At 30.3% G+C, this 13936-nt stretch overlaps 1 protein-coding gene across 1 annotated transcript; it reads left to right on the forward strand.

Moving 5' to 3' along the window:
- The first annotated feature begins 8958 nt into the window (after window positions 1-8958).
- LOC127791502 (calcium-binding protein PBP1-like) lies at window positions 8959-9724 on the forward strand. Its single transcript, XM_052321415.1, has one exon. The coding sequence runs from the start codon at window positions 9153-9155 to the stop codon at window positions 9510-9512; it is 360 nt and encodes a 119-aa protein (XP_052177375.1). The 5' UTR covers window positions 8959-9152; the 3' UTR covers window positions 9513-9724.
- Window positions 9725-13936: the final 4212 nt, after the last annotated feature.

Here is a 13936-nt window from a genome sequence, read left to right on the forward strand (position 1 = left end):
AAAACTGAAGACACACGCTAACATAATTTACAGTCAATACATAAATGAAATTCCCTTATTTCTATATTGAAAAAAGATCTCTGCATAAAGAGAATAATAAAATTTATTGGTATACGTTTAAAAATTATTAAATTTACACAGTGATACCTTCTAGGTCTTAAGCCAAGCAGATACGAAACCAAGTAAGCTTGTTTGGAGATGGGATTGGCCCCAATGTGAGCAGAATTGGGTTGCAGTAGATACTCGGTTATTATCTAGTCTGGGCCAACCCTCTTTAATCTTTGGGCCGGCCTGGCTTGCCATAGTATTGGGGTCACAAGTTTTTGCACCAATAAATATGTGGGTTGGGGAATTCACCACCTTTGCTATGCCTGGCGGGAGGGTGAAGCCTTCCTAGAAAGGCCCTCTCAAGTTAATAGATAGAACAGGAGTAGTTTGTGCCTCAAGAGGTGAGGTTGGATGCTAGTGCGTAGGCCAGCATTCTTCCATGATAGGCGCCGTGGGCTAGCAGGTTTCTTTTTGGGGGCAGAATTAACCTGAGCTGGGTGCGGTAAAAGTGCAAGACTGTTGAGTTTGAGAGGTGGTGAGTATTGGGGGTGCACTAGGAGTTTGAGAGGTGGTGAGTCTATATAGTGAGCCAAATGAACTTTGTCTGGTGGGCCTTATGACTACCTATCTCAAAACTCACATGATAAGGTTTTTCAAATTTCTGTACATCAACTATGATTGGTATAATGTGTTGTACTTTGCTGTGTTGATCTTAAAGAAGTATTGACTACAGAATTAGTATTTGATTATTGTATTATAGATAAGCAAATGAAAATTAAAAAAAATAGTATATCTTTTTCATATATAAAAAATAATTGTAATGTCCACAACCTTATAATTACTATGATTTGTTGGTCTTCACCTAAACCACCTTCAAAGATAATATACACACACACACACACACACACACACACACAAAGAAAACAACCATATTCTGAAACGTAACAAAACCATACGAGCACTTAGTATTGCAATAAATTTTGATATGAAAAATTAGTCCATTATCCAACCAAAAAAATAGCCTGGCAAGGTCTATTTATAATTGAAATTGGATGTACAAATGACTTGTAACGAAGGCATTCTTCTAATTACTAGTAGCTTCGTATAAAAAATGAAAGCAAGAATGGGTTTTTTTTTTTTTTTTTTCAATATTGAGTATTCAAGTCTTCAATTAATAATTGTAATACGAATAAGATATGGTATTAATTATTATCTTATTAAGTGAAGATAAATCTTTTTATTAAGTGATGATTAACTCACTCAGAGATGTGATATCATATTCGTCATCTAAGTATTTACTTACCACTTATGATAATTATTTTCACAAAGATGGTTATACCTTAAAAAATTCACAATCCCATTACCTTAATCTCCCTTAATAATTTTAGAGGAGTTATTTACCATATTAATTTACGGCATGAAAGCTTATACTGTATATGAGTCTCATTTACCAAATACCAAAATTAATAAGGGTAAGTGTCCCTAGTATGTTGGGATCCCATGGGACCAATACCAGACAAACTTAGCTGTCCCACAATAAACTAAATTAGTGCTGCTGCTGTTGGTGATGAGATCTCAAACAGGTTGGCTCTGCCTCAACAGTTCATTTAATCTGTAGCAGACAAGACCAGCATCTCTCAGTTTTCTTGTTCTTTTTCTTTCGTTTTTAGGTACCTCGACAACAACCATCTTCATGGAATCTTAAACTCATCACTTTCCGCTCTCCAATTGTTAACAACAATGTCAATATGTCACGTGATGATTCTCCTTTGAATTTAATACGCTGGTTTGTAGTCAAAATGCTAGACCATGTTGAGAAAATTGTAGAAATTCTAATAGAAAGTGATTTTGAATTTGAATTAGGGTGTCTTTGATTGGAGGAGTAAAATGGTGCGGAATTCTAATTTCATGAAATTTCAATTCTTTCTCATCCCACCTCATCCCTTAGGAATTGAAATTCTAATTCCTTAATTTTAAAGAAAATCTTCACTTTTTAAACTAAAATGGAATTCGAATTCTATAAAATTGAAAAACTGTTTGATGGAATTTCTTAAAATTTAAATTAAAAATAAATTCCATCCCCATTTTTTATTTCTATCAAATGCACATTTAATTTATTATTTTAAGAATTATTTACTTCTATTAAAATTATTATAGAAATAATGACAAATCACCTCCAAAATTAATCACAGGTCGCAAAATCTGCAATTAGTAATATTAAACTCACTTTACAACTTGTTTATAATAAATAAATAGTCGCATTTAAAATATATCACCATACACTCAAGAGAAAGGATGAGTTGGTTATTTTAAAAATTTATTTGAGATTTGAATTTTTTTTTTTTTTTTTTACTTGAAATGAGGTTTTAGTACAATAGAACAACAAATGTAAGATAGTATTTGCAAAACTTGAAAAATTTAAAGTAAGAATAAAAAATGATACAAGAGATTTATAGTAGTTTGTCTCAATCGGCTTACTCCACCTAAGTTGCACGAAAACGTATTTGGGACGTTGTTTTGGCGTTTCCGAACTATTTTACTTTTCGAAGACGACAAAGATAGCTTGAAACGATTTTTGGGCTATTTTTGTAAATTGTGAAACATGCCAGGGTCGTTTCGCAATTTATTGAAATTAGATGGAAATGCATTTTTGTCGAAAATGCCTTTCCGGCAATAGTTGCCCACGTCGCACGAATCCTGAAGCTGACTAGACCCTCCATTTTTCCCTCACTTTTCTTCTTCTTTTTTTTTTTCTCTTCTTTCGCCTTGTTTCTCCGAATCTGTCATTATTCACGCACCGTAGACCACTAATCCATTGATTGTTTCGATTTTGTCACTCACTCACGTTGCTGCTTTAGGTGCAACCTCGCCGCCGACCATCGATCTGTCACACGTCACACATATTTTGAAGCTGGTCGAACCCCAATTTTTCCCTCTCTTTTATTCTTCTTCTTCTTATTCTTTTGCCTTGTTAATTTGAATTGGTTATCACTCACACACCACCAATTGCCAATTTGTCAGTCATTCCAGTTCCGTCGCTCACTCACATTGTTGTTCTAGGTGCTCCCTCGTCTCCAATTGCTGATTCGTTGCTTTCGATTCTGTCGCTTTGGACTCTGGTCGCCTATCAATCTGTTTGGTATTTTGTTCCTAATTTTTTTATATCAAAACTAAATTAGTTTTAAACTAATCAAATTTTTTCAGTAATATTACATTTACACTAGAATTTTGGTTTTGGCTAATTTGGAATATGGCATATGATTATATGAATATCTTAAAGTTATTAGCATATTGCATATTAGTTTGGAATATGGCACGTGAATATCTTAAAGTTAATTTGAATAATTTTTTATATCAAAAATTATATTTATAAAAAAAATCTATATTTTTTAAATTTGCAATTTATCCCACTTTTTCGTTTCCTATCTTTTTAGAAAAATGTCATTTCAGTGTTTCCGTTTTGTATTAGAAACATTTCGTTTTCCACTTCCGTGCTACTTTGTACTCCTCACTAAAGATTTACTAAATTACTAAAACTTTTTATTTGAACTCAACTAAGCCATATACAACCATCTACTTATACAAAGTAGCTCATCTAGCAATACCGTTAGAAAATATACGATATTTGATACAAAGAAATGATCAAAGAGATAAGTTTTCAAGTTACAAAGTGTCTCAAATATACAAATGAGAGCTAAAACAAAATAATACAATTAATATATATAATCTAGTGGGAGTAAAATTTAAACACAATGAGCCATTGAAAAAGAAAGATTTGACTTTTGATGTTTGATCTATTCCATTCATTCATTAGACTATATTTAGCCTTCTGTGGTGCTTCCTTGGACTATAATTAAATGAATTGTTGATGGAGTTGTTGGGAGCCTTTAATTTCTATAAAAATTAGTCATTTTAATTTGTTAGAGGAGAAACTATTGAAAGATGTTAAAATTAGTTGACTATTTTTTTTAAAAAAATATTTAAAATTTTAAATCAAATTTTAAGAACTTTTGACATTTAAAAAAAAAAATAGTCGACTTAATTAGACAAACGATCAACAGTTTTAGGCGTAAGGTCGACTGTTTTAAAGAAGGATCGACATTTTACGGTCACTATTGATTGTTTCTGAACTTAGAATTAAATAATTGAGAGCTTGAAAAATGTCTATCAATAGTTCTTAAAGATTGTCAATTGTTTTAACTCTTAGGCTAAAAATGATTGGCATTTTAAAACACTATGCCGACAGTTTTTTATCTTTAAAATAGTCCATAAGATAAAGAGATAAATCAATCGACAATTTACTTAGAGAAATTGACAATTTTGCCTTCATCATTTAAAATAAGTGTATGATTTTTGAAAACAACTTAGACATGATTCATACATATATTAATTTGATTTCAAACACATATTTCTTAAATTAAATAAAAATGAGATAATTTACAAGATAAAATATTTGCCAAAAATGGATTACATAGGGCTTGACAAAATGGTTGGAAAAATTGACATCCTTAGGCATTTTGAACTTTAAAGGATATACAAAATATATCAATTTCAATTTTCAAGCTAATATGATTATACATTTGAAAATCAAAGGCTATGAAAATATTTTTCATAAATAAAATATAATGAAGTTTTGCATAATCAAAATAATATAAAAAACATAACACCATTTATTTCTACTTGAAAAGATATAAAAAAAAACAAATCAGGCCTATCATCTCTCTTTTAAATAAATAAACATATTTATTGATAACAAAACAGAATATTTATTTAGTGGCCTTCAAAATAATTTAGCCGTTTTATTTTTAGTATTTTATTTACAAATCACAATAAGTATGACACTCGGTGTTTATTTATCTATTTGCTTACTTTTTTAATAAATTTTTAAAATATGTCTTGTGTCAATATCTTTTAAATATGAATTTTTTAGATTTATATTAATTTTAAATAGATAATTAAGGCTTATTTTAATAAATGTTCAAATAAATTTTATTTTTATTACTCAACATATGAATTTTTCATAATTATTTTAATTTTAAATGGATAAATGAGACCCATTACCATCCTCATAAAATAACAACGCAAGATAAGTTTATAAATGTGGTGTCTGTATAAATAAATGGTTTGTATAGTAGATCTTACTATAGTTTGGTTCAAATCGTGAATTGAACTGAAATCTTTTTTTTTTTTAAATCGAATCAAAATTGTGTTTTTAGTTTCGATTAAAATATTAGAACCAGAATTGAAATCAAAGACTTACGATTTGATTCGAATTCCTAAAAATAAAGAACTAGAACTAACACCGAAATGGGTTCAAATTGTTAACAAATAAATTAAATAAATATAAAATATATAATACAATGCACAATAACTTATATTTTCAAAAATAATTTCAGTTAAGATAAAAGAGTTACAAATTTAAATAGTGAGTGAATTACGTAAGTTTTGATTTCTTTACACTGTAAAATGATATGTAGGCAATTTAATTTACATAAATTAAATTAATTTTTTTTCTTTTTTTTAAATCGATTCGAACTAGAATTGGAATCTTTTAGAACTAGAGCTTAACAGGAATTGGAACCAGAATCATCTATAGATGGTTTGGTTCGGATTCCACCAGTAAGTAAAATAAAAAAGGAAAATGCTATTTGTACAGAAGATTTTGTACAGAATGTTTACAGAAATGATATATCGCGATATATTGACATCAAAATATCGCGATATTTTGATCTTGTTCATCCCCTTTTCCCTCTCCCCCCTTCCTTTGCCGCTACAACTTTGCCTCCGCCTACTCTCGCCGCCACCTCGCCTCGCCGCTGCAATCTCCGCCGCCTTGCCCGTCGCTTCTACTGCCTCACCCCGTCGCCTCGGCTGCCTTGCCGCCGCGCCTCGCCTCGTCGCTGCCGTTGCGCCTCGCCTCATCGCTGCCGCCGCGCCGCGCCTCGCCTCGCCTCGCCGCTACCGCTGCCACCGCCGCTGGGGCCGACGATGTGAGAGGGAGAGAGAAAGAAAGAGACAGAGGGAGAGATAGATGTTGCATTTGGGGCATTTAGGTCATTAATTGTAAGGGCAAAATGAATATTTTGATTGCCCTGTAAATGTTCTGTAACATTTGTTTTGTACAAATAGCATGACCCAATAAAAAATGCCATTTTGGAAACCGTTGTTAGGCCTACTGTATAGGAGACTAGGGTTGACCCTAACCCGAGTCAAACAACCCAACTAAACTGTTGGGTTGGGTTAGTTTAGGTTTTGGTCTAAAATAATAAAAAATTAACTCAAATTAATCTAACTTAATCCATATATTTTATTATAACTAATATTGTATAATATATTAATTATTTAATAGAAGTTGAATGATTAATTCTTTTATAATATATTATGAATTTTTTCCTATTTAATTATACATAACATAGTTATTTAGTAAAATTAAATTATAGGTAATCTTTTTTTTTACTTCAACACAACTTGATAATAATATTATAAATAATAATTAAAGTATATTTTACAAAGAATAAACTCAACCCAACCTAATTTTTTATGATTTATGTTAAGTTGAAATTTTTTTACTTAAGGTTAATTTAGATTAAAATTCATTAAAAAAATTATTAAGTTGAGTTTAGATTGAATATCAACCTAAACCAGCCAATATAGCCCCCCTTAATAAGGACGGATGTCTCAGGCATCTCTCTATTTTAATAAATTGTGAGAAGTAACTTTAAATTTTGCTAATTTATTTATAATTAAGTAAAAAACAGTTCATATAATAAAAAGTATTTATAACTTTCACTAACAACTCAGAGCCTGGCCTGGCCTGGCCATTATCCTATTGAATAAAGAAGGAAAAGGGGATCTTCTTGACTACATTTTCATAGAGCGTGTCCATGTCGTGTCGCGTGATAATTGGCGTTGGTTGACTGACTGGAACTCTGAAATAACATTTGGGAAGGAGTAGTCTAATTTGACAATTGACGGGAGAAGGCTCCTCATTCCTTTCGTAGGCAGAATTACGTACCGGGGGAAGTCAGCCTGACCTCCGTTCACCTCCAACCATTTATAGTTTGAATTCAACCAAATTTGTTCTTCTAAAATTGAATTGAAATAGTCATTTCAATTTTAATTTAAAAATAAAAATAAAAACTTATGGTTCGATTCTAATTTTGATTCTTTAAAATAAAGAATCAAAATTAAAATTGGTAGGTTATGATTCAAGTTAAAAAAAATAATAATAAAGATTTATATAAAATTACGATGGAAGGTACAATAATTAGTATTTCAGAAAATAATTTTAATTAAAGTAAGAGAGTTATAAATTTAAATAATAAGTGAATTACTTGGAGTTTGATTCCAACTTCAAATGAATACGTGGATATAAATTAAATTATTTGATTTATATAAATTAAATTTAAAGTTTTTATTAAAAAAAAATAAAAATTTAAATATATAATATATTGTACCTTCAATTCAAATTAAAATCGGAATTGAAATCAAACTGTTAGGGACAGTTCGATTCCAATTCCACCTTCTATTGAAACTGTAATTATCGATTTTGAAAGTATGGTTAAGTCTAAAGGGAAGAATGTGTATAATGAAACTTAAAATGTATAATGGTTAATTATTAAATTAATATATTTTTATTTTATCAATTTCCATTTCTATTCAAAATAAAAATATATTTTCCATCGCTTCTTCTTATCCCCTAATCTACTGTCCCAAATGAAGAGATCATATTTTCTCAAAATTATTATTAATCACACTCTATATTTTTGTGACGTGATTATATTATACAGAAAGGAGAGTGTAATTAACAACACTAATATTTATTTACAAAGAAATCAACACTCAAATGCTTTCGGGGGATCAGGCAAACAATATGTTGAGTTCGCATCGATGAGTCATAAGTTCGATTTTTATCTTGCGTAGTAAAATAAAATTTAACACTTGTAATTTATTTTATTTTTTAAAATTAAAAATATAAGCGATCGAGATCGCACAAGGATAATCATCCCAAAAATTCAATACTCGTGTATATTTAAAAGATTAAGAGAGAGCCTAGAAAAATTTTGATTGAGCGTGACTGTGTTAGTCAATTATGAAAAATTCATAAATAAAATATTACAATAATCACACGAATTCACTCCTTTTTATGTTTTAAATCTAAATAATCACAAATTGAAATCACGTGTGAACTGAGTAATGGTGAGAATGGAGAGACCTTGAACTCAAAAATCCCCTTCTCAAGCGTGATTCTAAAACCACGACCTCTGCTAGTCTTTTAATCTCAAGTCTATTTTAAGTCTTTTTGTGGTATCCCAAATGAGGGGTAGAATTAGCTGTCCAACATGCTGAAATTGCAAGAGTGCCGCCCCTTGTGTTTATATTAAAATTTATTCTCGTATTATATATATATATATATATTACAAATAAAATGAGAAAAGACACTCCCTTGTCTAAATTCATTATATTGGATTTGCCAATTTTTTTAATATATAAAAAATATAAGTATAAAATATTTACACTAAAAGAAAAGAGAGAAAAATATTAATAATGACTTTGAGTCCGTCAGTGTAACAATATGTTCTTTTTAGACTCCAATAATGGCATCGTAACTGCACCTTTACCTTCAGACTGGATATTACTTAACGAGGAGTGACCTAACAAACAAGGCGAAAAGGAAACTTCAAAGGCCTGCCATTTATTTACGATGATTTACCCTCGTAGGTCCTGAACAAAAAGTCGGCTAATATCCACCCCCACCACCACCACCACCAACAACAACAACGCCGCGTTGAAAAGGCAAGGCAGCCGATGCAATTTCCCAAGGCAGATTCCCATTGGAGCAAGTCAACTAGCCAGAGACTTCAAAATGTCGGTTCTACCCCTGGCAGGCTTCTTCCAAGAAAGAGGCAGGTAATTGCACCCCTGCCCTGCACTGCCCTCACCCCAGCCGACCGCCCAACCATCTATCTTCTGTACTTTGGCTGTCATCCATTCCCTCCCTCCACGTATAAAATCCCCCGTTGTTTCCCCTTCTTCCAATCGAGAAAAAAAGAGAGTTATTAAGATTTACGAGATTCAAATCAGAGATTTTGACCCCAATATTAATGATGGCCGGGACAAAGGGTAGCTCCGCCGCCGAGTTCGAAGATCTGTTGCCGATGATGGCGGGCAAGCTGGGCGGGGAGGGGCTGATAAGAGAGCTGTGCAATGGATTTAGCCTGTTGATGGATAAAGAAAGAGGGGTGATTACGTTCGAGAGCTTGAAGAGGACCTCGTCGCTGCTGGGGTTGCAGGATTTGACGGACGACCAGCTGAGGAGCATGGTGAGAGAGGGCGATATCGACGGCGACGGCGCGCTCAACGAGATGGAGTTCTGCGTTCTGATGTTCAGATTGAGCCCCGAGTTGATGGAAGGCTCCGAGGCGTGGCTCGAGTGGGCTCTGCAACAGGAGCTCGAGAGGTGATTTTGACGGTAGGGAGGAAGAACAGTTCGACTCAACGGGCGTCGTTGGAGGTGCCTCTGTGGAGAATAAACTTTTCTTTTTCCGGGGGAGAAAACGCAGAACATGCTTTTGAAGTGAACGGAGAAAGAGAAAATTTGGGTGCTTAATTGATTTGATTGTACTTGTATACAGATCATCCCGCAATAACATTTCTGATCTGGGATTTTGATTGATTTTTCTCTCTTTGCTCTCTCTCTCTCTCTCTCGCATTTTGATAATATTAAAAGTTAGAGATCTGGCTGGCCCCCGTTTACAGCGTTCGGGAGAGACCTTAGCAGGGGTACAGCCAGAAATTTTAGGTAAGGTGAGTAAAAATTAAATCTTAAATTTTAAATTTTGTCCAAAATTAAATAGACACATTTTTATATTTTAATAACCATATATAATAATATCATGATTAATTTTATTAAATATTTATTTTTTAATATACATAATTAAATTATCGTTCAATCATTAATCTCTAATTCAATTGTATAATTGAATCTTGATAAGTTCCATGATAGATTGTTGTTCAATTATTAATTTTTAATTTAATTATCTAATTAAATTTTGACAAACTTCATAATAGAAAATATATTTTCTACTATAGTTTTAAATATGTAATTGATAAATTTGTAACAAAAAATGAAAAAAAATTAATCATTTTAATTAAAACATAATTAAAGAAAATATCATAAGAGATTAATATACATAAAAGAAAAGTGGGTCAGATTTTTATATATATTTTATTTTTAATTTTTAGCCAATACTGAAAAAAGTACTAACTAGTGGTCGGTTGTTTTCGACGATCAGAGACAACCACGCAACACCTTTATTTTTATCAACTAATATATCAAAAAATTAGTAAAATTTAATGGCTACATTTTATATATCTAAACTTAAACTTTTGACTAAACCCAATGCACGTAAATGCACTAGCAGTTGCTATTGGCTATCGTGGTTGACGATTTTCGACAATCAAAGGTAATCACCTGACACCCTTATCCCTATTGACTAATATACCAAAAATTCATAATTTTTTAAAAATTCAGAATGAATATGTAGAGAAAATAAAATAAAAAATATTAAATTATTATATATAATATATATATATATATTTTAAATCCAAGGCTTGGGTGTACTTGGCTCCGCCACTGCTGAGGAAGGGCGTTTGATTGAGGAGACTTTTTCAGATTTTAAAAAATGTTAGGTTAAATATTTATATTTTTATATTTAGTATAAATTTTATAACAAAGAAATTTAAAGAAATTTATATTTTATATTTTAAATAAATTTAAGATTTATTTTTAATCAACTTTAAAAAAAAAATTCGGGGGAGGGGCTGGAAATCTTGGAATTTTATGAACTTAAGAAAATTTTTAATAAATAAAAAATCTAAAACACCTCTTATTCTCTTATAATTTTATAATTTTTTTTGATAAGTTACTTCTTATAAATATATATATTCATATAAATATATAAAATATGTATATATATACACACATATTATGTATATATATACATACATACATATATATAATATGTAAAAAAAATATTTTTTAATTTTCTAAAAGGTTGTGAATCTCAATATTTTATATATATTAGAAAGAATTTATCATTTTTAAATAAAAAATCAAATAAATGTAATTTAAAAAAAAAACATAGATTCCCATAATATTCTATTTAAACTAAACATAAGAATGTGAAATTTTTAGAAAAGAATATTTAACATTTTTGAAAATATTTAAATCTAAATAAATATAAAATTATATAAATCCTGAAAATTAAATATTTTCAAAAATATTTTTCAAAAATTATGAATCTCAAAAATTTAAAAATTTCTCGCATACCAAATATCCCCTAAATACAAATTCTTGGAAAGGAAAATGTGTAGGAAGATTTGATAATAAAATGTTATTTTATATGTCAAAAATAATTTGTATCTTCTGTTTCAATGATCCAATTCTTCGCTATATGCTAGTCAACTCTTCCACCGTTGACATTTTGTTCCAGATCAAATTGGTTGAGGAACTCATATATAAAATATATAATAATAAATCCATATTTTTAAAAAGCATCTAGTTCTTTTTATTTTTTCTTCACTCCTTTATTAAAGAAAAAGAAAATTTAAAAAATTAATAATTATTTAATATTAGATAATCAATTAAAACACTCCAATTTATTTGAATTCAACCAATTCAATTGGCCGTATCAGTCATTTTTTTTTTTTTTAAACTATATATATAGATATTGTTATGATTTAAAGGAGATTAACTTTTTCTTTTAGGTGAAACAAAGGAAGGGTAATCTACATTAATAAATCTTAATTATCTTCGGGTGCCCTCACTTGCAAGACAAATCTTAATTATATTAATATATATATATAAGAAGGATAGTCATCAGAAAAAAGTTAATAATTTTTTCTCCAAAAACGTCATCTACATATACATATTAGAAATTTATTATGGCAATTTAATTCTCTAACTCCAGTTGATGAAAAGTCAAATTTTCAATATATAAAAATGCAATGAAAATGGGTAATGAGTAATTCGAATTCTAATAAAAATTAATATAATTTTAAGAATTAACAATTCAAAATGTTTTCATTATATACAGATAGACATTTATTATTAAGAATTTAATGAGTAATCTCCAATTGATGAGTAATAAGAATTTCAAGAAAGAACAATAATGCAGCCGTACTATGATAATGAATTTAATTTTCTATAGTTTTTTGGGTTTCCCATAATGGATTTAAATAAGTTGCTATTTCAAAAAAAATAACATAAATGCACAACAACAATAGACAATAATGCAAGAGTTTTCCAATAATGAAATTAATTTTCCCACAATTTTTTTATGTTTCCCATAATGGATTTAAATAAGTTGCAAATTAAAAAAAAAAAATAACATCAATACATGAACAACTGTGTGAAATAATGCCGCTGTCTTATGATAATAGATTTAATTTTTGATGGTTTTTTTTACTTTCCCCATAATGGATTTAAATAAATTGCAATTTCAAATAGAAAATGTTACTAACAAATATTAGGAGTTAGTAAATTGTTAAAATTTTTCTACCTAAGAGCTCCTGTGATGTCAAATTTGTTGCATCTCTCACAGTAGAATCGATTGCCAACACAACTGACTTTCTTTGGACACTTTGTACATGACAAATATCACCAATTTTGATCACCCTCAATTACAATGATTATAGCAAGAACCCAACAACTGCCAACCTAGAAAAAAAAAAAAGATTATCAGATATTTAAAAAATCATTTTAATGTTAAATATCAATTCATATATGATATAAAATAGTTTACCTCAATAGATTTCAATAGTTCTTCAATTATTTTCACTTAAGTATGGTCATTTGAGATAAAATAAATGGACGAAGACGAAATCTGACTTATCCTTTAAGACTGCAATCTCATTCGTTCCCAATTTTTTTCAAGATTTTGAATAGTTTGAACCATAGGGAAAGAATCAGTAAATAAGAACAAAATATTAAAGTGTTGAATGTTGAAGAATGAACATTGTAACATTCTTGTTTCAAAATTCACTAACTTCCTTGATTGAAGCGTCAATCAACAATTTAGTAATATAATATGTATTTGAAATCTTAATTTCACCTATGATTAGACATTGGTTTGAAGTTAGCAGTGTGATTAATCACATTGTATGTTGTTATGAGTATTTCCCGAACTATCTTTTATGGGTTGGACTCAACCCGGCCAATAGACCTCTTGCCCAATCTTCTGAAGCTCAATAGACCCAAGGTCGAACTCATTAGAACAAACTCACACGTCATTGAAATCCGAGCTCAAAACTACAGAACCAGGTGAACTCCCAGCGATAGCTTCAACTTGCTGGTCAAACCAAATGAGCTTTCTGCGATCCACCAGCTCGCTGGTCTAATTCATTAGCTCGCATAACAACAAAACCACGGAACAATCGGAGGTAGTGACCCACCTACTTTATCTAAAGCAAATCAGATCATTGCTAATACGGAGCCCACTCTCAGTTTTATGGAATTGATAAGGATATCTTGTCTTCGTGATGTCGTTCTTCCACTTTTGAATTTTATACAACTGTAAACACCCCTCACATAAATAAGGGTCGAAAATCATTGAACAAGAGAGAACAACAAGAATAATATATTGTTACTCTACCAGAATACCAAGAGAGCAGTCGTGGAGTAGGTATTATTCTGATCGAATCATGTAAAAACTTTTCATGTACGTTCTATTTTGTTTCTTCTTCTTGCATTTTGACTTATCTCTCACTGCAGGCCTACGAATTACGGTTGACTAATTCTGAACGTTGACATATGTATATTTAAAAATTATCCCTATAAATTCCTTTGAATTTCTTTGCTCAATATATTTGCAGAATAATCACAACA

Source organism: Diospyros lotus, chromosome 15 (assembly GCF_014633365.1).
Source record: "Diospyros lotus cultivar Yz01 chromosome 15, ASM1463336v1, whole genome shotgun sequence".
Classification (NCBI taxonomy): Eukaryota; Viridiplantae; Streptophyta; class Magnoliopsida; order Ericales; family Ebenaceae; genus Diospyros; species Diospyros lotus.